Consider the following 27,851-nt stretch of genomic DNA (forward strand, 5'->3'; position numbering starts at 1 on the left):
TATCACAAAAATATCAGAATAGAGGTAAAATAACCACTTTTTGAAAAAAATAGTACTGACACATTTATCAAATGTAATAAGTAACAATATAACTTATTTTAAATATAAATAAGCTCTCTTAGGTGTCTTCTGTTTTGTGACTACTTCTTGAGGTCTCCTTTTGATCATGTCTAAGGATTATTAATCTTAACCAAATGCAGCAACTCCCTTTTTTTTTTGTATTTTGCTTAAAGTTTTTGTCAGTCTCCTACTTTTATTTCTTCCGTGATTTTGTTCTGAGAGCAACCATTTAAAAGTGTACTTCTGTTTCTTAGACTATATAGCATAATTCAGTCCTTTTATAGCTACCAAAATTAAATGTTTTAAATCTAGCCATATTTGAGATACTTGGTCAACTTGCTATCCAACTTCAAATTTTCAAATGAGAATATCTGATTCCTCCAGCTTAAGTTAGGACCAAGGACCACTTCCTGGTCCACTGAGTTGTGGAAGGCAACGTCAGAGAAAGGGGAGTCATGATTAAGTAACACAGGAGTAGCAGTTTGCCACTTCTTTTCAATTCTCTGCTGATGTCAGAAGGATCAGAAATGCCAAGGAGGAAAAGCCACTTTAGTGATCTGAGGAAGCTCTATGGAATGCTACTTTCATTACCTCAATTTCTAAAGATAGCTTACTGTTTAGTAATACACAATAAAAACCTATCTCATTTTAAATGAGAACTTTCTCATAAATATTTTATAAACGAGGTTAAACAACATGAAGCCATTTAAGGAGATTATCAGTCCAATATGAACCAGTAGGATGTGACTATCCCTCTCCAACCTGGCTATTGTTTTGAAGTGTATAAGTCATTCATCTTACACATCAGAGGATATTAGTTTTGGATAGGTCTTTCTCCAGAACCTGATAGAGAAGTGGGAGAGCAACAGAGGAGAGCACAAAGGAAAATGAAATACTGGCTACACATAGACAATGTTCCATTATCCTCATATTGGCATACATACCAGCATACTACCCACACATTAGCATCAGATTGCTTTTTACAACATAAAGTCCTCCAGTGTTGCGTCAGATCAAGTCCATAAAGTTGGCCTGACATTGAACAAATTCTTTTTCCAGAAACGTTGTGACTGGTGTGTATGTATATATACACCAGTTAATACCACAGACCCAGACTGATGATGGAAAAGAGCACCAGACACAGGAAATCTGGGTTCTGGCTCTGTCCTTGATCATTCAGGTCACCTCCTGGGCCTTGATGTCCTTGTCATTAACAAGAATTTTCAAATGTCTCTTCCAGGCTCAAGCAATTCTGTGTTTCTAAATTCTTTGACCAAGCCTACCAGAGCTACTAATGTTCCCACTGTATCCCACTAGTCACTTTCTGCAGAGCCACTGAAATGAAGAGGCTCCTAGAAAACAGATACATGAAGTACAAGGTGGGATAATCCTGGCCATCTGAGGAAATTCAAAGAGGTCAATCTAAGATGGAGGTGGGACCTGAGGAAACAAACAAATAAAATACTTTAAACCCTAAATCCCCAAAGGAAGAAAACATTTTAAAATTTTATATTTTTTATCACATAGGTGCTCCCAAATTGAGGGGGCATTGTAGATATTAATCTTGATGGCTAAAGAATATAAAGGGAAGTCTGAATTATGGGAGAATTTAGGACAAGTCTGGCAATTTTTGATACATGAAATGTCAGACAAATATTAAGCACCAGTTATCAAACAACCAAACTATTGATCAAGGCAATACTCTTCTACCTATGAGGCAAACAGATATATCAGGCATGGTTGTTCTCAATAAGCCTACAATTTAGTAAAGAATATAAGACACAGCATGTGAAACCCGGGATGGAATGTGATGTGCTCAAGATAGCACTGCTACAGCAGTTCAAAGGCATTGTTGCTTGAACTGGGCAAGATGGCCATGTAGAAGACTGGACCCATGGCTTCAATATGAGGTATCAGCCAACTGAGCAGAAGACTGTTAATAAGGGAAGTCAGGGAAGCTCTAGGTAATCACAGAACTGAGGGGGACATCCTGGACAGAGCATCCTAAAGCAGTTGTAAAGAAAACAGGATAGGAAACTGAGAGACTATTGTGGGGAAATGTGTATAGGCTGCTATGGTGTGAAAGGAACCGGAGCTTAATGCCCAGTTTGAGTTCTGGCTTTGCTCCTTGCCTGCCCGACCTTGGGAAAATCACTCAGCCTGTGGGAGGGTGCCTCAGGTTTCTTTCCTATAAAATGGATGTAAAGAACTTGCTCATAGAGATTTTTATAAGACTAAAATGAAATAATGCTTTTGTAAAACAAAACCTATTATATAAATCTCAGGTGTTGTGTTTAATTTCCTTTTGTTTTGTAAAGGTAACTCCATAGACTCTTGTTTCTTTTTTTCCCCCCTGTGAAAACATCTTTATTTCTTCAATGATAGTAACACTATAGAAAGTTACATTCATACTAATAGCCCAAAGGCACCAGCCTATTTCAGAGAGGTTCATACATTGCATAGAAGACTAGATTCAGTGAATTCATGGGCCTCCTCACTAGCTTACAACTATGCATTTTCTGCTATTCTTGTTTCATCTTTCCCTATGCCTACCCAAATTTTAATTTCTTCAGAGAATTTTAAATCCTAGGTAGCACATCATTTTATGTGCAGATGCTTGAGTATGTATGTATTTCTCATAGGTGATGCTTATGTTAGCATAATTACAGCATTATCATATCTAACAAGATTAATAAACAATTCATTAACATCTAACATACAGATGGTGTTCAATTTTCTCCAATTACCTAAAAAATGTATTTTGACAATTGGCTTGTTTGAATCACAGAGTAAACAAGAAACAAATGTTACTTTTCATTCATATGTCTCAGGTTTCTTTTGATCTATAACACTCCTTTCTCTGTCATTTATTTGTTGAAGAAATTGGGTCATTTGTCTTATAATTTCTCACATCCTGGATTTGGCTGACTCTATCTTCATGGTGTCTTCAACATGGTTTTTTTTATCTGCCATATTTCCTGCAAGTTCACAGTTAATGATTCAGCAGAGAGACTCGCATTTCTTATACTTTTTCACCCTAACTTTGTAAGTCAAAATGGAACTGTTTATGGAGGCTATCAACCACCCTGGATCTGGTATCAGTCTCTTGGATTCTAATGTTTCTCTTACTGAAAAGAACTGGGTAGTTTAGGATAATACAAAATTGATGTACGTTAATACTGTGACTCAAAAAAAGCTGATGCTGTGTTAGGCTTCCTTAACATAAAGAACATTTCAGATCCCAGATAGTAATTTTCTCATTGTATGTAGAATTAGACCATATCTAAAGTCCTGGACTCCATTTGTTGACATTTAGTGTATTCACATGAAGCTTCTGGAACTACTACATGGAGAACAGTTGAAAGAACTGAGAATGTTTATACTAAAGAGATCGACTGAAATGTGGAAAGTTCAAAGTCTTGGAACTTTTCGAGGCATGGGCGGGGGGGTCTCTTCTGAGTTTTTAAGTGGGAAAAATGACATGGAGAAGTGATTATGAAATTTAGCTCTGTCACTGGGTTAGTAGGATGGCTCTATAAGAGGCAGGGAGACCAAAGAGGATGTTACTGAGGTGGTACAGAGTGACCAGTAAGTGACCCCAATCAGTGTCCATCAGTGAAGGATACAGGGGAAAAGGAATGATCAGCACAAGGAGTTGGGCCAGGAATATTCAAGATGCACTTAAAGTAGTGTTTTATAGGTAATGAAAGACACTGAGTTGACTGACAAGAGGGAGACATTTCAACATGGCAGAATGGTACAGCAGAGAAAGAGGTTATACAATAAGCAAGTCGTATGTGGGGAGAAGAGATGCCAATCACCTGTTTAGAGTAACCTGAATTAGGTTTTTAATTCAGGTTAGTAGTAGTAGGTGAAAGAGCTTAAATTTGGTGCTGAGAGGAAGAAAGCGCTGTGCCTCATAATCCATGTATCTCATATATTCCACCCTAGTAGAGAGGAGCTAAAGAGGCTACCTCCAGACGCTCTGCTCATACAGTGGTTCTGCAGAATCTATGTAGACAGGTGAGATCTTTTCCATTTCCGCGCTCTCCCCATTTCTCTTTGTCTCCACCTTGCAGCAGGTCCTTGAAAACAAGCACAAACAATAAAGATTTAGATAGGTTAGTTTCCCTTAAATGGTGCCCATGTATCTCAGCAAGCCTTTGCTGGGTTAGAACTAGGTCAGTGGTTCTTAAACCAGGGAGATTTCTAACCACCCCCTCCCCCCACACCCTCCCCGGGACATTTGTAATGTAACAGGGACATTTTTGGTTGTCACAACTGGGGCAGGGGTGCTACTGGCATATAGTGAGTAGAGCCTAGAGATGCTGCTAAATATGCTACGATGCACAGAACAGAACCCTAAAACAAAGAATTATCTGGCCCCAAATGTCAGTAGTATTAAGAATGGGAAATCCTGAACTAGAGGGGTGAGGCTGGGCAGTCTGTATCAAAATCATCCTTGAGCCCACCAGACCTTTTTATCCTACCTGTGGGATGAGTCTTAGCCCCAAACCTTGGCATTCTGACTTTTCTCCAATTGAAAATCAAAGATTAGAATATCACTTTGCATCAGAAATGTTTTCAAATTAGTTAGCAGGCCTCAGCGTCTCCAAGAAAATATAAAGTTAGGGGGGAAAATAAAAGGACTAAACTAGAATGTGTCTTGAGGGGAGTGATTGCTCATACTTGTAACTCCAGTGCCTAGTAGAGAACGGGGCACATAGTAGGTGTCCGAGAAACATCTGTCCAGTGGATGAACAGAACTTGGTGAGACACGTAAATGAGACACTAAAGTTTCCATAAAACGGGAGGAGGGTATAACCGAGGCTAAAACCTCAGAGAGACGCTGACCCATACTGATGGAGTTTGGGCTTCCAGGAATCAAGGTCAGAATGATAGTACGATAGTACTTACTGTGGACTAGGCATCTTAAGGTAAGTGCAGTGATCACAACAATCCCACTTACTACTGAGCTCAGGATAATGATCCAGAGCTGATTATTAGAAGGCTGTGGCTCTGCTGTGGAGGGAAAAGAAGAGTGTCAGCTCTCATGTGTTTCCACCTGCCATATTCTATGCCTCTTATGTTGACACAACTATAGAGTATTTCACTGCTTTCTCTGCTCATCCACTGTGCAGCTGCTAGCATTTTTCTTGTGTAACTCTTTGATCGGACACATATTTGTGGGCAACTAATATCCAGATGTCAGATATCAAATGTGAAAAAGACATTTTGGAAGTTGCATTTACTGAGTTAAATTGACATGAAAAAGATTCTAAGGAGATACTTTAACAGCATTCTTGTCTTTATATCTCATTTTTATAGCTGATATAACTATGTGTTATTAATAATTATTTGACATCATGTTCTAGATATGCCTTATTTTTCTTTTTCTAGATCTGTCATGCCTTTTCCCTTTCTCTCAGCACATTCTCTTAACACACACACACACACACACACACACACACACCTCACAGTGGCTGCCTAAAGCTACAGGAGCTCTTTTGCATTTATTTTCAGATACACATTTAATTTTCACTGTCCAGCCTAGAGCTTCTGGACGGATAGAAGAGGCATAGCAAAGAACTAAGAGTAGCTGTGCTTTGGTATTAGGTGGGGTCATCCTGGAGGGGAGCTCTGCAAACCAGCTAGCAGCTGTAGAACACAGAACAGAGAGAACAGGGGGACACAGGGAACAATGTGGGTGGAGAGAAGACAGGGATGTGGGACTGCTGTCTGTCCCTGCTGATAAGGAGCAGTAGCTACATTGTTTATTCTTTAGTAGTTAGCAATGGCATCTAGAGAAAGGACAGGGACACAAAAGAAATATTAGCAGCTCATCTGACTTCTCTGGAATAGTTTACAAATCAATATTGAACATTTGCTAACTTTTTGCTTTTTCATTTTTCTGATTACCACGGCTTGAGGATAAATGTTGGTCTTCAGCTTATTCTCTTCAGCATGTGGCCCAGTTGAAGCCTCCTCCTCCTTGGACTTCTATGACACCACCTTCTTCTCCTTCTGTTTGTTCCGACTCCGTTTCCTTTGCAGGCTCTTCCTCCTCTTGTTCTTCAAATACCGTTGCTCTCATGGTTCCATCTGTGGTCCCATTCTCCTGTCTCTGGCCCCAGTCTTCCTGGGTGATCTCATCCACACCCAAGATTTAAAATATCATCTGATTTCTAAATCTGCATATCATATTTCTGATCTCATTTCTGAACTCCAGATTTGAATTTCCAGCTGCCAACTAGATGGCTGGATGCTAGCATTTCCACCTGATTTAAACTGAACTCAATATATTCTTTCCAAAGCATATCTTCCACCTATATTCCCCCATCTCAGTGAACAGCAACACCATTAGTTACCTAAATAAGAGTAAAGGCTTCTTTTTGTGCTCACTTCCCAGTAGGTTCCCATGGACTTTCTATTCTGTATTCAGGATACCTCTGCAATTGGTTCCTTTCCCCAAAATCTCATGCAGCAACTGCCTTAGTTCAGGTTTTTCTTCTCGCCCACCTTAGTAGTCTACATTTGGTCTCTTTGCCTCTGGTTTCCTAGGCTCTAATAATAACTACACATTCTGCCCCAGTAATCATTCTAAAATGCACATTTGATTATAGTGCTCCTGCCACTTAGACACTAGGTAACTTTGGTTTTCTTTAGATTGCATGAAGATGCGTGATTACCAGGATTGGCCTCAAACGACCAGAATGACAAGGGGGCTCTCTGGTTATTATCCTGGGAGTCTAAAAGTTTCAGATTCCGACTCACTCCTGGCTTCCACTCAGAAGGAAGGCCACTTCCCATCCATCCTCAAGCCTCAGGCAGCCTAGAAAGAGGATGTTTGTTTGAGAGAAAAAAGGAGGAACTAGTCACGGCAAACTGGCTCTGTCATGATGCCAATTAGGAACCTAGTACATGTGCCACAGAGCAGACTCAGAACCCTAACTGCAGAGTTATGTGAGACATCTACACGTGCTTATCAGACACACCATGAGTGGGATGCCCTGATTTACCCCCTTCCACAAACCTATGTGCCTTCCACTGTATCAAGGGTTAACCAATTTGGCAGATCCAGACTCAAAGAATCATGGACCCAATCTGTTTCATTAATAAATGTGTGTGTGTGTTTTTCATTAATAAATTAATGAATTTAATAAATAAATAAATTTTAATTTATTTAATAAATTTTAACTAATAAATTAATTAACTTTTATTTTATTTTTTTATTTTAGAGAGAGAGCGAGCTTGCGAGCAGGGGAGAGGGGCAGAGGGAGAAAGAAAGAATCTTAAGCAGGCTCCATGCTAAGTGTTAAGCATGACATGCGTCCTCAAACCTATGACCATGGGATCATGACCTAAGCCAAAGTCAAGAGTTGGACACTCAACTGACTAAGCTACCCAGGTGCCCCTGGATGTTTTATTTATTTATTTATTTTTGAGTGGGTACTTATATAGTAAAGCTTCACTCACATTGACTTATAACATTTCTATGAACTGTATGCCTAATTTTTATTTGTTTATGCAGTCAGCCCTTGACCAGCCACAAATACATTATTTGCTTTTGACTCTTAATGATGACTATAGTTCAATAAATGAGATTTAAAGTATTGATATACTAAAGCTCTCTGACCATCAAGGCTAGTATCTATCAAGATGCTTAATAGCTGATAACTACTTAATAAAGATTGAATGAACAAAGAAATGAACAAACACATGTACTTAATCATCTTTCCATTAATTGTTGTAACTGTAGACCAAAGAGGGTAAAGACCTAGTATTTTTCATTAGACTGAAAAGGGATACTGTTCATCCTTAGCTTGAGGGAAGAATTGAGAGAAGGCATATTAGGGAAAAGATGATAAAGCTGGGTGGTCTAAATCATCTTTAAATAGCAGCTCCATCCTTTTATTTGAATGGGCTACATTCTGTTTCCTGTAAGTTAGCAAATTACAGGCCAAACCTGGCCTACTCCCTCTTTTTTAGAATAAACTTTTGTTGGAACACAGCCATAGCCTTCATTTATGTCTTGTCTATGGCAGCTTCCATGCTGTAAAATTGAGCAAAATTGAGTTGGTGCCAGCCAGAGACCATATGACCTACAAAGACTAAAATATTTACTGAAATATTACTTTTCTGAAAATATTTGCCAATTACTGTCCTAAAATATCATATACATTCATAGTCCAACTATAATGTCCAAAATAAGATAACTGAAGCTATTACTCTTCTGTGGACTACTTACTCCCTACCTTAATCACAATAATCTACAATTGATTAAATAATGATATATTAATAAACTGAAAAGTAATGCTGAATTAATAAGCTATATGATTCAAACCTCAGTTTTATAAATTTTTTAGAACACATAAAAGATGATTGAAAGAAATGAGCTTGGACTATTAATAAAAACATGTCAAAATTTTGTCTGCATTTGAACTAATTTTCCCAGGAAATTTTACTCATTACCTATTGAGAAAAATAATGAATGAGTTCACCTCAAGAAGGAAAGATCTACAGTAAATCTAGCTCATTAGCTAGAATGAGCTACTAGACCATCTAAAATATCTCCTCTATTACAAGTAAAGATAAGAGGAAGACACGCTATACATTATATGTTATACTATGTATCCATGTGCCACTCAGTGTATATGAGATTCAGTATATTGTTTATTACTATGCATCCACAAAACATGTCATTAGGAGTGGGCTCAGGGGGTGAGGGAGAGACCTGCTGGTCTTCCATATAATCAGCCATAGAAGTTAGACACTTATTTCAAGAATCTGAGTTCTGTAATAACCTACTAAGGGTTTAACATGCATAAATTGATACAAGCCCAGCTTTTCCTATTTTATATTTTCAAATGATTTCACCTCTTGGGGACAGAAAATTCTGTATGTTTACTACCTGAAGGGTAAAGTATTTGGTCATGGTGTTTGGGCAAAAATGACCTTCTTTTCAGGCATTGTCCTCAAGTACCTTGTCATTTACCTTCTTTACCAGACTTGGTTCTGAATGAACCAGTAGTTCTTAAAAGGCACATTCGCCCACAAAAGACAATTATTTGACACCATGGGACAATGGGAAGGAGGTACCCAAAAAGAAAGCACCAAAGCCCTAATGGCAAGTCCAAAGAAGGACAAATTTTAGTGCTTCCGATATCAACACTATTGTTATAATGACTTCCTAAGCTGACCACTTGATATTTGGATGTCTCAATTTTAGAAAGTTTATTTTAAAAACAATTAGTCTAGTAACATTATGGTCACACGTTATACAGTGACCTTAAGTCACCATAACATTTGTGGGTCTAAAAATACTACAGGAAATGCTATCAAAGTCAGTATGCATAATTCTACAATGTATCTGGCTGAGTTATTTTCTTTTTAGATTTTACATAGTAGAAACTCCCCAGAACTATGTTACTTACATTTTTGCCAGTTGAAGATCTGTGATACTATTAAGTTTCCATACTTGACAAGACACAGGAAGCTATGGTTGTTTGTCATATTGAAATCCAGTTCACTGCTAATAGTGTAGAGCTCAGTTTCAGGATCTTGGGAAACTGTTGTGTTGACGGCATTTAATTCTTCTTCATTTTCCAACCAGGAGAGGTGAGGCTTTGGAAAACCTCCAGAAGTTAAGCACATTATCCTTTTGATGTTATGAGATGGATTTCCAAGATCAGTTATACTAGGGACAGGGAAGTCAGCTGAAGAAAGAACAAGGATGTAAGTACATATTGTCATGTATTGGGGGTGGGGTGGGAGAAGTGAGGTTGTTGGTTTTTTTAAAAATAAAGTATATGGTTTTAATAAGAATAATAAAATGAGATATAATTTACAACTTCCCACAAATCATTAATACTTCTGTATGATCCAAAGATTAACTTTGGTTTGAATTGGGTATAACAATTCTTCATCACTTTTTTTTAAAGATCTCTACACCCCTTGTGGGACTCGAACTCATGACCCTGAGATCAAGAGCCACATGCTCTTCCGACTGAACCAGCCAGGCACCCCAATTCTTCATCACTTTTGATGGAGGTAGGAGACCACTTATAGAAAGAAGTAGATTTATATGAATAGATATAGACATAGTATTTGCGTTTGTAAGAAGTGAAGCGAAAAATAATAGACAACATTTATTGAACTCTTAATATTTTTTAGGTCTGGACACTCTCTCATTTCATCTCTACAACAACCCTAGGAGGCAGGTATACATCAAGAAAGACCAAATATCAGCAATTTCATATGATTTAACCTAATTTACATTTTATAAATAATCAGATTGAGGTTGAGAGAAATCATGAGTAAGTGGCAAAACTGGGGTATCAATTCAAATTTTTCTGATACCAGAACCTTCCTTTTCTTCCTCTTCTCTTCTCTTGCCTGCTTTTTCTTCTCTTTTCCTTTCCTGCCTTTCTTTTCTTCCCTTTCTTCCTAATATTTGAGGTAGATAAAATGGCTCTTTTATTGATCTATTTACTAATTAATACTGTAAAAAATACCCGCGAAAGCCAGCACATCCAACTTGAAAGCCAGCACATTGACTGTAACTTATGCAAATCTGGTTGTATGGTCACGCCTTTGTTGTCTCCCTATTTCCCACACTTGAGATAACCACTACTCTAAATTTTCTTTAGCATGCCCTTACTTTTTCAAAAGTAGTCTTTAATAAGATAAACCTCTGTCCAAATTGTACAACACTGAGCCTGTGATCTCAACCACTATACTTTGCTGACTCCCTTGCTGTTCTGACATGTGTTACAAGGACAGAAGAGACTTCCTAGCATTCCTCTGAGATACTTGAGGCACTCTTTCATTTGTATATTTGACTCCCAATATGATACAAAAGCATATACAAAACAAAGCATGGTGAAATGACTGCAGAGAACATGGGAGAAAGCTCCTTTACCCGTTTTCTTCCTTATTCTTAGGCCTAAAGAAATTTATACTTCTCAGCCTGAATGTGGGGAACCAAGCCCCAGATACTTCATCCCATCCATACAGTTAGTTTTCTTTTCACAATTTGGAGTTCCACAAAGAGGTGTAGTATAGCATAATAGTAATCAACAGCAGGGGTTTTTTTTGTTTTTTTTTTAAGAGTTTATTTAGAAAGTATCATTGGGATGCCTGGGTGGCTCAGTCGATTAAGCGTCCGACTCTTGATATCAGCTCAGGTCTTGATCTCAGGGTCATGATTTCAAGCTCCGCATGGGCATTGGGCTCTGTGCTGGGTGTGACGCCTACTTAAAAAAAAAAAAAAAAAGTATCACAATGTAAACAAATTGTACCACTTGGATTTTCTTTTAATACAAGACAAACAATGCAAAACTGAAGCCACTCATGAAGACTGTGCTTCTCCAGAAAGTTGGGGTTTTTGAAAAGACCATCTGTGAACCATACATGATTACTAAAGATTCCTTTAAGGCACAGACTGGCCAAGATCCAACAGCAAGCTTTAAAACCAGTTTTGCCCTTTAACCCTGGGCCAATCGCTTAACCACTTTCGGTTTTACTTTGCTCATCTGTAAGATGGGGATAATAACACTTGCCTTCCAGGGCTGTAAGCATTAAATGACATCATTAATATAAATCATAAAGCACAGAGCCTGACACACAGGAAATCAGTTAATAGACTGACTTAGGTGGGTCTCAAATTTGCCCTCTTAGATGAGCTCCCTCCTTTATATCAAGTTGCTCAGGGGAAAACTTCCCAAACCGCCTGGCAGAACTGTGAATAATAAGAGAAAGGGGAAGTTATGTCAAGTGATTAGAATTGCCAGGAAAAAGAAAAGCTTGCATTTGGTTGGAGGTGAAGTCACCTTTTTTGAATCAACTCTGTCTCTAAATTAAGTTTGACATTTTCCTGAACCATTTTTAGTTTGACATTTCTACTTCTTAAATTTATCTTATAAGATGAGATCATTACAATGGTAGCTGACATCAAGAATATTCCCTTTGTAGGGCACATGGGTGGCTCAGTCTGTGGAGCATGCAACTCTTGATCTTGAGGTTGTAAGTTCAAGGCCCAAGTTGGGTGTAGAGGTTACTTAAAATCTTAAAAAAAAAAAAAAAAAAAAGAATATTCCCTTTATTTCTTATAATATCATTGTTATGTGTTTTAACCTGGAATAACAAATCCAAGTAACTCATATCCTAAATTATGATTCATGTTCATTTCTGCATGCTGCTTTTCTGAGAGATACTTAACCACAAGAATATTAAAAATATTCTATCTATTAAAAACCATCTTTGCAAGGTCTGGCTAGGCTTAGAACAGCCTCAGCTATCTCCTATCACTTCAGGGAGGTGATCCATATCAAGTAATAGTACTTAAGGCCTTGCAAGACTGTGAACTATCAAAGAATTACTCCTTTGTATCTCATTTTAATGAATTAACCCATGTTTTCACCAATCTTAATGGGTAGGGTAAAAATATCTTACTGGAAGAAGAGGTGCACATATGTTAGAAAGCTAAAAATCTGTTATCCTAGTTAATCTGTTAACTAGTATAGCTATTTCCTCCAAATGCTGGTTAATGGAGGCTTTTATATACTGCTATGCTGATATAATATCATTTTGCAATCTTAGGCAAATGTAGAGAAACCAACTTGTCCTGGTTAGCCTGAGATTTTCCCAGGTTTGGCACTGAAAACCTCACGTTTGAGGAAAATTCTCAGTCTTAGGCAAAGTGGGACAGTGATCACCCTAGTCAAACAAGTGATTATTTAATTTCTTGTTTCTCAAACTGTGGTCCATACCATACAGGCATCACTGTGCCATACCGTACCATACAGTAGCCATATAGGCATCACTTGGTAGTCTGTTGGCGCAGAATTGAAGATCCAACCCCAGACCTACTGAATTTGACTCTGCGTTTTAATAAGATCTCCAAGTGATTCATAGGAACCTTAACATTTGAGAAGCACTGCTCTGAGATGGAAAAATCAGAATTGATTGGTTCTGAGTCAAATGAAGCAAGTGAAGCTTCCCTTTTTGTCTTCCCCTTTCTGACTTTGGTGCCTACCACGGCACCCCCTCCCGGCCCTTTTGAGGCCCCTAGCACTCTCATGTTGCCTTCTTGGCTGTCCTTGGTCTCCTGCTGTAGTCTTGCACTCCCTGAGACTCTGACTCTTTTCCCTCTTGGGTTTTATTCTTCATCCTTCTATCAAAATGCACCTTTTGGGATGAGCACTGGGTGTTGTATGGAAACCAATTTGACAATAAATTTCATATATTGAAAAAAAAATTTAAAAAAATGTACATAGTCCTAAGTCAACTTCCCATTAGGTATTCCATTAGAGGAAGGACTATAGCCAATGCGTTAACTAATACAGGTTAATATGTTTGTGGTGCTACCTCCTCCCCAGGTAAAACATTTTCATTTTTAACAGAGATCTCATAGGGGGAAAAGTGCTGAAACTAAGCAGGAGCAGCAATAATGGTGGGGATTCTCAGAATCAATGCCGGTTAGAATTTTGGAGAAGGTGGGCTTTGAAGAACACCTAAAATCACACCCCTATATAATTATTGCTGTCTTCATGAGTAGGGAGTACAGAGTGAGGTTTAAGATAATTCTATACAACTGGCTCACTTCCTAAGCTTTAAGTGTGATTTGGGTGCTAAAGTGAAAGATTCAAAATAGCTGCAGACTGCAGAGAAGAATAGTGAAGAATTTGCCAAGGATCCACTTACATGATCTGTTATCAAGGTTAATGATTATCTTTCATTAAGTAATAGGTTTAGTTTCCACTAAAGGCCCAAGTGTCCAGGAAGAAAAAGAAATGTGTTTGAATTTCAAGTATGAGGGAATGGTCAAGGGCTGTAATTTCTCAGCAAGGGGCTCAGGCTATATTAGTATCCTCTAGAACTACCACCTGTGATAACCGCAAGATTCCTTCCTATCCAAGAAATGCTTGCCTTCACGATAGACGTATAAGTAGGACTTTGATTTATGAATTTTCTTCCCTGCCACATAAATTATGTATCCAATCCTCTAATGTCTAACTTTGTAGGAATAACCATTAGATGTGAGCCTCAAATATAATAATAAATATAAATAATATAATAGCCATAGTAATAGGCATTCAAATACTATTTGAAAAATATTTATGCCTGCATTGTTCTTATACCTTTCAATATACTTTCACAAGAATATATTACTGGAGCAAGAGCAGTTAATAGTACAGCTACATCAAATCAAATGTGTCCCCTTATGATTCAGAAGGCACTTCAGGATGACTGCCATGAATTTGGACTGTCAAAATGCAAGAAATACACACTAATCAATATTTCCAGAATGTCTTGAGAGATCAGTTAGGGTTTATTGTAACATTACAGACTTACTTAACCCTAAATGCAGATACATCCCTCCTTGGTAACATTTTCAATGTTTCAATACTCCTAAATCAATAGGAGTATGTCTTTAAGGGCATCAACAGTCTGCCAGTTTATAGTAAATCAGAAAAATCCCACTGACCTCTGACCAATAACATCACCGAAGTCAGGTGTTTCACTTTGTAAGACCCTTTTTCAATCTTTTGAATGATACAGGTGTATTTGCCATTGTCTGACAGGCGCAGAGCCATGATCACAATGGAGTGGTTATCGGTGACATCAGTGAATGTGCGGTTCTTGTACTTGGGCCACACTTGCACTTTGCCAGACATGACAGCCAACACCATTTCATCATCCTTTTGCCAATAGATTCGAATTTCCGTCAGTTCTTTGGTGGAAATGTTGTAATCACAGGATAGTACTGCTACTTCTTCCACTGTCTTGTTCACCTGGATGATACCTAAGGAGAGGCAGAAAGAAAAGATTTTGTATTTATTAAATATGGACTCCTGCACAAGCAGGAATTCAGGGTTGTCAATAACAAAACTCAAGGTGTTGTACCTAGTGACTAAGCATGATCAGAGAACTCAGTTTGGTTTTGATCATTTTGGTCCCCAGAGCTATTTTTTTTATTGTGGTTTAAAAATGTAAAATAGCAATCCCCATCAAAATAACACCAGCATTCTTCACAGAGCTAGAACAAACAATTCTAAAAAGTGTATGGAACCACAAAAGACCCTGAATAGCCAAAGTAATATTGAAGAAGAAGACCAAAGCTGGAGGCATCATAATCCCAGACTTTAGCCTCTACTACAAAGCTGTAATCATCAAGACAGTATGGTACTGACACAAAAACAGACACTTAGATCGATGGAATAGAATAGAGAACTCAGAAATGGACCCACAAACATATGGCCAATTAATCTCTGACAAAGCAGGAAAGAATATCCAATGGAATAAAGACAGTCTCTTCAGCAAGTGGTGCTGGGAAAACTGGACAGCAACATGCAGAAAAATGAACCTGGACCACATTCTTACACCATACGCAAAAGTAAACTCAAAATGGATAAGAGACCTAAACATAAGACAGGAAGCCATCAAAATCCTCAAGGAGAAAGCAGGCAAAAACCTCTCTGACCTTGGCCTCAGCAACTTCTTACTCAACATGTCTCTGGAGGCAAGGGAAACAAAAGCAAAAATTAACTACTGGGACCTCATCAAAATAAAAAGCTTCTGCACAGCAAAGGAAACAATCAGCAAAACTAAAAGGCGACCGACAGAATGGGAGAAGATATTTGCAAATGACATATCAGATAAAGGGTTAGTATCCAAAATCTACAAAGAACTTCTCAAACTCAACACCCAAAAAACAAATAATCCAGTGAAGAAATGGGCAAAAGACATGAATAGACACTTTTCCAAAGAAGACATCCAGATGGCCAACCGACACATGAAAAAATGCTCAACATCACTCATCATCAGGGAAATACAAATCAAAACCATAATGAGATACCATCTCACACCTGTCAGAATGTCTAACATTAACAACTCAGGCAACAACAGATGTCGGCAAGGATGCGGAGAAAGAGGATCTCTTTTGCACTGCTGGTGGGAACGCAAACTGATGCAGCCACTCGGGAAAACAGTATGGAGGTTCCTCAAAAAATTAAAACTAGAACTACCCTATGACCCAGCAACTGCACTACTAGGTATTTACCAAGGAATACAGGTGTGCTGCTTTGAAGGGGCACAAGCACCCCAATGTTTATAGCAGCACTATCGACAATAGCCAAAGTATGGAAAGAGCCCAAATTTCCATTGAGGGATGAATGGATAAAGAAGATGTGGTTTATATATACAATGGAGTATTACTCAGCAATCAAAAGGAATGAAATCTAGGGGCGCCTGGGTGGCTCAGTCGGTTGAGCGTCCGACTTCAGCTCAGGTCATGATCTCACGAACCGTGAGTTCGAGCCCCGCGTCGGGCTCTGTGCTGACAGCTCAGAGCCTGGAGCCCACTTCAGATTCTGTGCCTCCCCCTCTCTCTGCCCCTCCCCTGCTCATGCTCAGTCTCTCTCTGTCTCAAAAATAAATAAAAACATTTTAAAAAATTAAAAAAAAAAAAAAAAGGAATGAAATCTTGCCATTTGCAACTATGTGGATGGAACTAGAAGGTATTATGCTAAGTGAAATTAGCCAGTCAGATAAAGACAAATATCATATGACTTCACTCATGTGAGGAATTTAAGATACAAAACAGATGAACATAAAGGAAGGGAAGCAAAAATAATATAAAAACAGGGAGGGGGACAAAACATAAGAGACTCTTAAATATAGAGAACAAACAGAGGGTTACTGGAGGGGTTGTTGGAGGGGGCATGGGCTAAATGTGTAAGGGGTTTAAGGAATCTACTCCTGAAATTATTGTTGTACCATATGCTAACTAACTTGGATGTAAATTAAAAAATAAATAAATTCTTAAAAAATAAAATAATGTAAACTATACCATCTTAACCATTTTTAAGTGTACAGTTTAGTAGTATTAGGTATATTCACATTGTTGTGAAACAGAGCTCCAGAACTTTTCATCTTGCAAATCTGGAACTCTGTATGCATTTTTTTTTTTTTTTCTTGGTAACCACCACTTAATGTTCTGTTTCTATGAATTTGACTACTTTAGATACTGCATATAACTGGAATCATATAGTATTTTCTTTTTGTGACTGGCTTATTTCACTTAGCATAGTGTCCTCAAGTTTCATCCATGTTTTAGCATGTACCAGAATCTCTTCCCTTTTTAAGGAATAATAAGATAATGATAATATTCCATCATATGTATATACTCCATTTTCTTTTCCATTCATCTGTCGATGGACAGTGAGGGAGAAGGTCCACTAGTCCCAGAAAAAGGAGGACTTTAGGCAACCTAGCATATGAATGCTAAGTATGGGTACACAATGTACTCAGCCCAATGAGGAATATGGAAATCATTGGACTGTGAGATCTTAAAAGGACTTCCATGTCAGTTCATTTTGGTTGTCTTATTTATAGGTGAGAAAACTAAGCCCAGAAGAGGAAGCTGCCCCTGTTTCACACTTTCTGGCCCAGACCTTTCAGGCCACTCTCCTTGTTTATTGGTTTCCCCAACTTTAGGCCCCGGTTCCAGGATTAAGTAGGCCAACACTGCCCACACCCCCAGCCAGACCCCACCATTGAACATTTTTGCTTTGAGAAGCACAGTCATTTTTGTTCCAGGCCTGGAATGAACTCATGACTTCAGGCTGAATTGACTCCCCTCATTTCCACCAGACAAGGTTAGTGTGCACCCCCCCCCCCAGACTATTTCTATCCTTTTCAGCAATGCTAAATGGATCTATATCCGGTCCTTGTCTTTTCAGCTATCCGCAATCCATGTGACAGTTACCCTATTAGAGGGTCCCATTTAAAACATTCTGCCCATTTTCCCATCAGTATATTCCAGAAATACCAACATTTCAGTATCCAAACTCCACCTTTTTGTTAGCTCCTAAGCGTTTATCAGTAGCACCAAACTCCCCTGGCAGACTATATTTTCTGATTTTTTTGGTTCAGAAGGCATGGCCGTTCTTCCTATGCTACGCTTGACCTACAAGCAGAGTCCCCCAAGCCCAAGCTCTTTCACTAGCCACTCCCTCCCCCACCAATGCTATCATGTCCCTTATCCCCCAGAGCCACCTGGCATCCCCTGGGGAGGCCCTATCAAAGGATCCAGTCTCCAGTCCCTCTCTCTTCTTAGATAGCATGATCATGGAGCACGAGCACCTCTCTACCTCAACAGCTGTTCTTCAGGCCTTCATCAGGTTGGACATGGGCCCCCCACAGCATTAGGAAGTAAGTTTTTTAATGGCGGGTGTCTTCAGAGCAGTGTGAGGAAACTCCCAATGATCTCAGGCACCCCTTTTGGCAATTGCACAGAACACTGCCACCCCCAGCTTTAGGGAACATAACTGAGAAAGTGAAGAAATGAAAAGATATACTTCAGAGGAGCACATAATAGATAAATAACCTGAGTTCTTTTTTTGTCTAATGTTTATTTATTTGGGGGAGGGGGTGCGCAGCATGAGCGGGGATTGGGCAGAGAGAGAAAATCCCAGGCAGGCTTCAGGCTGTCAGCACAGAGCCCGATGTAGGGCTCGGACCCCCAAAATCGTGAGATCATGACCTGAGCCGAGATCAAAAGCTGGACAGTCAACCGACTGAGCCACCCAGGCGCCGCAACCTGAGCTCTTTTGAGAAAGATACAGCAGAGGGCACCTGGGTGGCTCAGTCAGTTAAGGGTCTGTTGGCTTTTGGTTTTGGCTCAGGTCATGATAATGCTTTGTGAGTTCAAGGTCCGCTTTGGGCTCTGTGCTGACAGTGCAGAGACTGCTTGGGATTCTCTCTCTCTCCCTCTGCCCCTCCCCCACATGCATGCACACACACTCTCTCTCTTTCTGTCTCTCAAAATAAATAAATAAACTTTATATTAAAAAAATACAGCAGAAGCAAACTGGTATGTAGGAGCATCAACTACGGATTCCTACTGACTTGGATTCTAGTCCCAGCTCAGCCACTTGCTGATTAATCCAATTCCTCATCAGTAAAAAGTATGTAATACCTACCTCTCAGAATCACTGTAAAATTAAATTCAATTAAATGATATAAATGGAAAGGTCCCTAGTACATGGCACGTCTTCTATAAGACTTTCCTTTCCTTCCCCAACTCTTGCTCCCAACTTCTACCCTGTGGTCCTTTCATTTCACTCAGGAGTTACGTCAGATACATAGGATTCTGGTCTTGCGATTGGCCATTACAGATACCACGACAGAAAGCAGCTCATTCATCTGAGATTCTAAATAGGGTCTTTCCCTATGATCTGTTTGTTCCCACCCAAAAAGAATCCAGGATTTCTAAGTAATTTTTACATGTGGTGACATTAGCAAAAGAGGAATCTCGGGGGCACGTAGATGGCTCAGTCAGTTGAGTGTCTGACTCTTGATTTCAGTTCAGGTCCCAGTTCAGTCCCAGGGTCGTGGGATTGAGCCCTTCAGTGTGGAGCCTGCTTAAGATTCTCTCTTTCTCTCCCTCTGCCCCTTTCCCTTGCTCACTCTTCCTCTCTCTAAAATAAAAAAATAAAAATAACAAAAATGAAAAAAAGAGGAATCTTAACTGAAAATGAGCTACTTTGACTAATGACTTTTTTTTTAATTAAAAAAAGGTTTTTTTTGGTTGTTAATTAAGTAGGCTCCACGCCCAATGTGGGGCTTGAACTCACAACCCTGAGATCAAGAGTCATGTGCTCTATTGACTGAGCCAGGCAAGCACCCCTTCAATGATGACTCTTGAGGAGTTTTTGTCCAGCCATCTGAGGAGAAGTGTGGGTGTCTCTCTAAAGGTCAGTAACCATCAATGGGATCCTAATGTTCCTATGTGAACTCCTCTCACCACACACTCATGCTGAAGAAGAACCAGACTGAAAAGAGGAACCAAAAATCTTCTGGGCAATTTGGAAATTCCACCAGGACCCAGCTTCCATACTCAGGGCTGCTACATGCAGACAATTAAAAGGTCTCTGAAGTGTTTTGTGTGCTTCAGTGGCTCTGGAGGGGAGACTCAGGTCCCTGAAATCTGAGTATTACTACCTAAAACCTAGTTGAATTTTGACCTTGCTTCACTATTTTACAGAAGGGCACAACAACACTTACCTAACAAAGCGGGCATGAGGATTCTGTGAGGTAACACACAGAAGATGCCTCTGCAGTTGTGGGCATATGACAGGTGTACCATTGCTTCCCCAGACATCCACACAGCCCAGTTCCTCATTTCCCTTTGTCAGGGAGCCCTTCTTTGACTCTCTCTAACCAGTGCCCTCCTCCCAGACCTCATCCATGCTGCTCCTCGTTAGTCCCTTGCCCTGATTTACTTCTCTTCAAGTTTATCTTCAGCAGTAGTTACTTCTGAGGCTATGGGAATGAGGGGTCGGGTGGGGGGAGCTTTATCTGTTTAGTTTATCATTATATCCACAGAATCTAGAACAGGGACTGGCCCAAAGTAGGCACTCAATAAATATTTACTGAATGCATGACTAGACATTAGGAGATGAGATCTGCCTCCATCGGTTTTTGCACATTAGAATCATAACCTCGGACAAATTGGTTCCTTGGGAATCTCTACAAAAGGGGCATAATACATTCTCTACTAAAACTTTACATAATTATCACGGGGATTATATGAAGTAAATCATATAATACCCAGATGTAAAAGTGCTAAGTTAATTGTAACACACTATACAGAAATTTTAAACTTAATTTTCTGTCATTTCCTTAATTAACTTTCCTGTCATATGCAGCATGTGATTTATTGAATCACACCCAGGACAGGCCAGAATCACTGTGGTAACTGGCTGACATCCGGACTGAGCCAAGTGCCCACAGCTGGGCAGAACAGATTAAATCCCCATGTGTTGGGCTGTATGTTAGCTCACTGGGACTTGAGAGTCCTTTTTAAGTAAAGATGTTCCCTAACTCTAAAGGAAACACACTAAATTTAGAAAGAATGGAAAATATAGAAACACCTAAAAGTCATCTATAACCCCACCATCTAGAGATTTACTGCTAATGGTCTGTGTATATCCTTCCAATGGAAGTGACCTTTGGGGACACTTCTAAGTACTTTTCATGAAGGGAACCAGCACACCTGGGGCTCCTGTTGGCCTTGGGCTTGGTGCTGGGAACACAAGGGGGAGAAGTATCTGCTCTCCAGCAGGTAACAGACTTCAGACTTGTTACCTGAGTTTTTCCATTGCTCCTGACTTTCTCTCCTCTTGAGACCCAGCCTATGCACTCTGTATAAAGTCTGACCCTTTTGTGTCTCTAAACAGTACTTAAATCTTTAAAAAGCTCAGGGACATTGAATATCAGAGTTCTCACAGCAAGAACTGTGACTTCTAGGATGCTTGGCCAGCAGCGCTCAGACAATACATGACAGGAAGAGTGTCTGTGGTGCATTAAGGGCATTCTTTTCCCTGTGGCTCAGTTTTCCTCATGCCATAAACTTACGGGAAACACCTTTCTTATGTCCGTGGCCCACTCCTACCAAAGGCCTCTCCACTCCCCTTAGAGCTGTGCTTCCCTGAAGATATCCCACCTCAGAGAAAGCTGCCTGACAAGGTCAGCCCCTCTGAAAGCGACCGTGTTAGATCCTCTGCCTTATAAATACCAGTTTCTGGGGGTGCCTGGGTGTCTCAGTTGGTTAAGCATTTGACTTCGGCTCAGGTCATGATCTCACGGTTTGTGAGTTTGAGTCCTGCGTCAGGCTCTGTGCTGAAAACTCAGAGTCTGGAGCCTGCTTTGGATTCTGTGTCTGCCTCTCTCTCTGTCCCTCCCCTGCTTGCACTCTGTATGTCTCTCAGAAATAAAATAAACATTTAAAAAATTTAAAAATAAATACATACATACATACATACATACCAGTTTCTGGAGTACATGAGTTTTTAGTTTTGCCTCCACAGACCAAACCAGAAGTGGAGAGGAGTTCAGCTGGCCCCTCCCTTTTCAGGACAAAGAGGTCACCTGTCCTGGGCAGCAATGGCTGGGGGTGGGTGGTAGTGCAGCTTCCTGGACCAGACCAGGAGAGGAAGGTGGGTGCCAAATCCCTTTCCCTGAAGCAAAGGCCTCCATAATCTCACCCAGTCTTGCCTCCCACAGGACATGCTCAGCTCCTAGCTGCACCCGGTCTGGCAAACTCTCCCTGATTCTACATCACACACACCCTCCGATTCCCCCATCTCCCTCTGACTCCAGTCTCTTCATCAAAGCTGTCTATAAAAGCCTCCTGACAGGTTTCACACAATCCCTCTGTTAGCCCTACAAGCCATTCTTTCTGCTCTAGCAACACCTTTTTTTTTTTTAACGTCATTTCAGAACTTTACTACTCAAACTGAAGGGCTGTGGCCCAACAGTGTCGGTATCACCTGACTGCTTGTTAAAAAATGCAGAATCTCAGGCCCCTCCCTGACCCACCTAGGCAGAAACTGTATTTTTCAAAAAAATATACAGACTTTATTTTAGAGCAGTTTTAGGTTCATAGCAAAATGAATAGAAAGTACAGAGAGTTCCTGTATACTCCATCTTGTCCATGCACACAGCTTCCCCTACCATCAACATCCTATGCCAGAGGGTACATTTGTGACAATCAATGAACACACATTAACACATTATCACCAAAGTCTGCACTTTACTTTAGGGATCATTCTTGACACTATACATCCTATGGGTTTTGACAAACGTAAAACGACATGTATCCACCATTACAGTATCATACTGAGTCTTTTCACTGCCCTAAAAATCTCCTGCTTTTGACAAGGCCCCTGGGTGATTGATATGTATCATCGAGGTGTGAGCAGCACTGGTATAGACCATGTCACAACTCCTTAAAACACTTCCATGGCTTCCCAGTATGCTCTAAATAACATTCAGATTCCTGACCATGGCCTTCAAGCCCCATGGAATCTGGTCCCTGCCTCCGCCTGCCCCAACACCAGCTGCTTTCACTTTCCTGCTCCTTTGTTTCCTCCACATGCTGCTCTCCCACCTTCACCCAGATCTCCCTCACCACTCTCTCCTGGCAGAGGAAGACATTGCTTGTTGCTCATACATTCATTTGAGTGATTCTTTGATTGATTTTCACGTTCTTCCTAATGACTATAACTTCCATGAAGACAACAGCCTCACCAATTTTGCTCGCAACTTGTCCCCAGGACCAAGAAAAGTCTCCTGTACATAGGAGATGCTCAATATTTGTTGAATTAATAAATGAGTAAACAAAAGGAAGACTGCTTGTGCCAGACTCATCCTTACCTTTGTGCCTTTTTCTGTGCTGTTGTCCTACTCAGAATTCTCTCATCATTGCCCATCCTCCACCAGAAGCCTGCCCAGCTGCCCCAGCCCTCCCTGGTCTTAGGCTCTTACAGTCAGAACCAGGCCCTTCACTGCTCTTTACTTGCCTGTGGGTTACTTTTGCCTTCTCCAACTAACACACTCAAATCTCTTAGAGGACAGGATTCCCAGGCACAGTTTTTAAGTACATAGTAGGTGTTCAAGCATGAGAAGTTCATGGATTTGTTTGTTGACTCAGTACAGCAACAAAGAAATCTGGCTGTAGCTATAGGACAAAGTGCTTTCCTAAATATTTTTCTTTAGCTCAAAGATCATCTCCTTCCACTTGCCTCTAATTTTCCTGCTATAATTGCTAAAACTCTGGTTTTAATTTTATATTCTCCTTTTCATTGGTTCCTCCACACACACATTATTTCCAGGAAGCCTGTATAAGTTTCCTTCTAAGTATTTTTAAACTCTTTAGACTCCCCAGGAGACTTGAGGGTGCTCCCCTAACTTACCAGAAGAAAACTGTAACTGTTGGAAAGGTCATATAACTGCCAAATATATATATAATATCTGATGCATAAATTGTGAAACTTAAGTCACAGTTCTCTTGATTCAGCAACCATGTGAAATAGCAAAATTTCCAGCCCAGGACAGAAAATATACGACGACCACCACTGCGGGCCAGTAATCCATGTGCCCAAACTCCTCTCCCCATCCATCTGCCTCCTTCCCTCACACTTAGATATTCTGGGTGATGCCTGCAGTGCAGACATGCTTTAAGTTAGCAGCTTTTAAGACCTTTTAAGGACCTTTGATGTCAGACTCTTTGCAAACCGGCAAACCATGCTGAAGCCAGATTCTTCTCTTTACTTTGGGGAAACCAGGTAGTATGCTGTTCAGCAGAAAGAAGATATTTTGTTTGGATTTTAAAAATAAAGTCAGAACCATCCTTCAGCAGGATGAGCCCTGCTCTTCTCAACAGCCTCCCAAATCCAGCCCCCGAAGGTTAGCTTGCAGGGTGACAGAAGGGGGCAGCACAGAAAACACCACCACCTAAACTTTGAAGCAGCAAACTCAGTCAAGTTCCTGAAAGTTCCTTACCTGAACAGAAGTAAAAAAGACTAGCTAGCATCAAGAGCGGAAAGAGCTTGGGATATGGGTGCTTCAGTAGTGGTGTTTTCCACTTTGCTGCGTGATCCATGGCTTTTGCTGCGTAGGGTAGAGAATGAAAACAATTTCAAACCAAGTTAGACATGGGTAACTCCCAGCAAGCACAAGGCAGGAGCAGAAGACAATTCAATCGTCTCATACAGAGGGTTCTCCTGTGATGTTTGCAAAAACACACCATGAATGGTGTACCTGGGTCTCCAAACTCCTGAATATAAAAGGTTGTGGGTTTATTTTCAAACCTGGAAAGGAAAAAGAGTCACCCAGGAAGGAAGGTCGGCCTAGTATGGGTTGTAAAACTCCCTAGTTGCCTGCCTGAAATGAGTTGGCGATCTTAATCTGAGAAACTTCTAAAGCAGACAATCTTGTGGGAAAAGCAAAGGTTGGGGGAACTCCAAGGAGGTAACCCTGCCTTGTACATGTTCCCCAAACTAACCACAGCTCTCCCATAGAATGGCTCTGTTTATGGAGATGATTAAGACTTTGGGTAAAAGCACAGAGAACTACAAGGGCAGTCAATATCGGTTAGCCAAAGTTCTGGTGTTCTTCAAAACATACCAAGAAACACAAAATATCGGTGAGGGCATAGTTTGTCCAAGGCAGTACTTAAGTTACGAAAGTACTTCCTTCTCAATACATTAACATATACATATACATATATATATATATATATATACATATATATACATATGTGTATATATATGTATATATAAAAACAAAGACATGTCTTAAAGGGGTAGAGGATCTGAATCAACAGATTCAGATAGAAAACAGATTCAGATAGAAAAATTTATCAGTAGAAAGGGAAAAGACATATTGCAAATATGACTTAGTTATATTATGTACTATAATGTGAGTAAGCTGACTTTTTTCAGTAAATATATCAAAATTTAGAACTGAAATAGAATGCTGTGCTTCAATGTGATCTTCTGAGGTTGCCACCACAGACATAGTCCAATGCTACCCAGAGGACATTTGGGCCTCCTCTTTGGGAACCACCCCAGAGGTCATTTTCCAGCCACCCTTGATTGTTTTATTAGCCACACTCCATTTTAACCAGGATTAGCTTGGATTCATTTATTCACCAGAATTTTATGAGCCATAATTCTGGTGATGATCCTCCAACTGTGCTGGGAAGCCTCAGCCTCCTATGGGAATGAGACCCCGGCAGGCTCCTTTGGAAATAGGTATGCATCTTGGAGATAGGAGTGATGGTATGTTTGTTTAAAAAGCAGTCAGATTGGGGTGCCTGGGTGGTTCAGTTGGTTAACGGTCTGACTCTTGGTTTGGGCTCAGGTCATGACCTCACAGTTTGTGAGTTCGAATCCTGCATCAGGCTCTGCACTGGCAGTGCGGAACCTGCTTGGGATTCTCTTTCCTGCTCCCTCTCTCAAAATAAATAAGTAAACTTAAGAAAAAAAAAAGCAGTCATGTTATTGGTAACTATTCCTACCGCTATCCCACGTTAAGATAATATTAAATGTACTTACCTGCTGAAGAACAATTGCTCTTTTTCTCTTGTGTTAAAAAAATCAAAGGATGAGGCCCCAGTTCTGAGATGTTCTTTTCTTGCTGTCTCCAAAATAATGGCAAGTTTCTCAGTTTTTCTTTGGGTGATATATCTTCCAACTTCCTTTTACTCCCTAGAAGATCTGATGTTCTTCACCAGAAATGTTTAAGTCACAGCAAGGGATGGGTAGGGTGCTATGTATGATTTGAGGAAGCTTGCTCAGCTTTCCCTTTTTATCAGCATCTCCTCAGAGGGTGTGGCCTAGACCAACCACACAGCCCCTCCTTCACTACCTCACACAAACCAGTAGTCTCAAGGGGAGAGAAGACTGCATTGGGCAGCCTGGGGGAGCCATTGGCTTTGGCGGTAGACAGACTGTGAGCTTTGTGGGCCAGTTTTTTCTGTGTCGGTCTCAAGTTTTGTTTTAGCACCCAGAGTTACCCCTCTCTACTCATGGCCCTGCCACTGCAGGAGTGGGCCATCTACCTCATATATAGTGGCCACTTTTTGGAGAGTGCTGGGCTCAACAGGCCACCCTTAACTGCACTCCCACCCCTCCACCTCAGCTACCTTCACAGAAGAGACTTCCGGCAGCCATGCTGGACAGGATTGCAGTTACTGTAGCCATGGTTGAGGGCACCTCAGGTGAGCACAGTGATAGAACCAAGGGGTAGGATGAAGAAGGTTTTAGTACACACCCACCCCTTCTGTTTCAATCAGCCTTCTACCCCTGTATAGAATTCTGGAGCATTCTGTAGGTAAACAGCTGACTCATGCTGGTGCAGCCGACCTGTTTTGCACATTTCACAGTTTGCTTCTGCCCCTGGAGCTTCTCTGTTGCTTTGGCATGGGGTACTATGGCAAGTTTTGTGCTTGAACGTGTGCAGCCTGGGAATTTGGGGGTAGTTAGTGCCCGTGGGGCTACTTCTTGACCAGAGGGGGTTGGAAGCTGACAGTTTCCAGGTGGAGAGTTCTAGGAGACATTTCACGAGGTTCTCCAGAAGGTCCCAGTGGGGTTGAGTACCAGTTGCCTGCAGCAAAAGCCAACGTGGTAAAGCACCCTTGTACTGGCTTTTCTTTCTTTCCTGTCTCAATCCCCCTGTCCTACACCACTGGACTACATTCCCAATAAACTAGGCCTTTTTTTCCAGCTTTGCTTTCTGCAGAATCTAGGGTAAGGCAGGAGGGATACTCTTTCTTTTCTCTTCTTTTCTTTTCTTTCTTTCTTTCTTTCTTTCTTTCTTTCTTTCTGTGGGGGGGGGGGAGCGAGCAGGGGAAAAGCAGAGAGAGAGAATTCCAAGCAGGCTCCACACTGCCAGTGCAGGAATATGGTAGAGATACAATAGTTTTCTATCTAAATTTGTAGAAATGTGAGTCAATTTAGAGGAAAAAAAAGACAGTAAATATGATACATGAATATGGTAAACCTTGTGAATATGGTATAGAAATGTCTGAAATATTGACTTCAGGCTATTAGAAAGTAAACTTCCCTGGAAAAAAAAATCAAGTTTAAGCTGCCATCTATCCTAATATTTTTCAGTGTTAAGGAAGGCACTGAAATCCCTTCATACTAAAAGCTGATATGGAAGGATGACACCCTCTGGGTGTCCGCAGGGTGGGGAGGAGTGACAATCATCATGAGGGAAGAGAAGGAAAGAATAAAGTCTCTTCCATTTCACGACTGTGCTCAGGCTCTCCCCAGGCCTGGACCTCACCTGGGGGAATGTGTCCCAATGCTCAGCTAATGCCCTAGCCTCAGAAAATTGCTGACTGCCTTTGAGACAAGTCTTACGCACACGTGTGAGTAGCAGTTAATACAATGTGATCTGATAGGTCCACCTGTATAGTATCTCTCCTGGTAGCA

General features: G+C 40.5%; 1 protein-coding gene across 1 annotated transcript; it reads right to left on the reverse strand.

The window, feature by feature from the left end:
- LOC125917708 (T-lymphocyte activation antigen CD80-like) lies at positions 1–27,650 on the reverse strand. The gene is made up of 7 exons (XM_049623831.1): positions 25,968–27,650; positions 24,412–24,519; positions 14,549–14,866; positions 9,495–9,776; positions 4,978–5,082; positions 4,035–4,145; positions 1–1,500 (listed from the first exon to the last, which is right to left on the reverse strand). The coding sequence occupies exons 2-6, from the start codon at positions 24,509–24,511 to the stop codon at positions 4,072–4,074; spliced, it is 879 nt and encodes a 292-aa protein (XP_049479788.1). The 5' UTR covers positions 24,512–24,519; positions 25,968–27,650; the 3' UTR covers positions 1–1,500; positions 4,035–4,071.
- Positions 27,651–27,851: the final 201 nt, after the last annotated feature.

Source organism: Panthera uncia, unplaced genomic scaffold (genome assembly GCF_023721935.1).
Source record: "Panthera uncia isolate 11264 unplaced genomic scaffold, Puncia_PCG_1.0 HiC_scaffold_227, whole genome shotgun sequence".
Taxonomy (NCBI): Eukaryota; Metazoa; Chordata; class Mammalia; order Carnivora; family Felidae; genus Panthera; species Panthera uncia.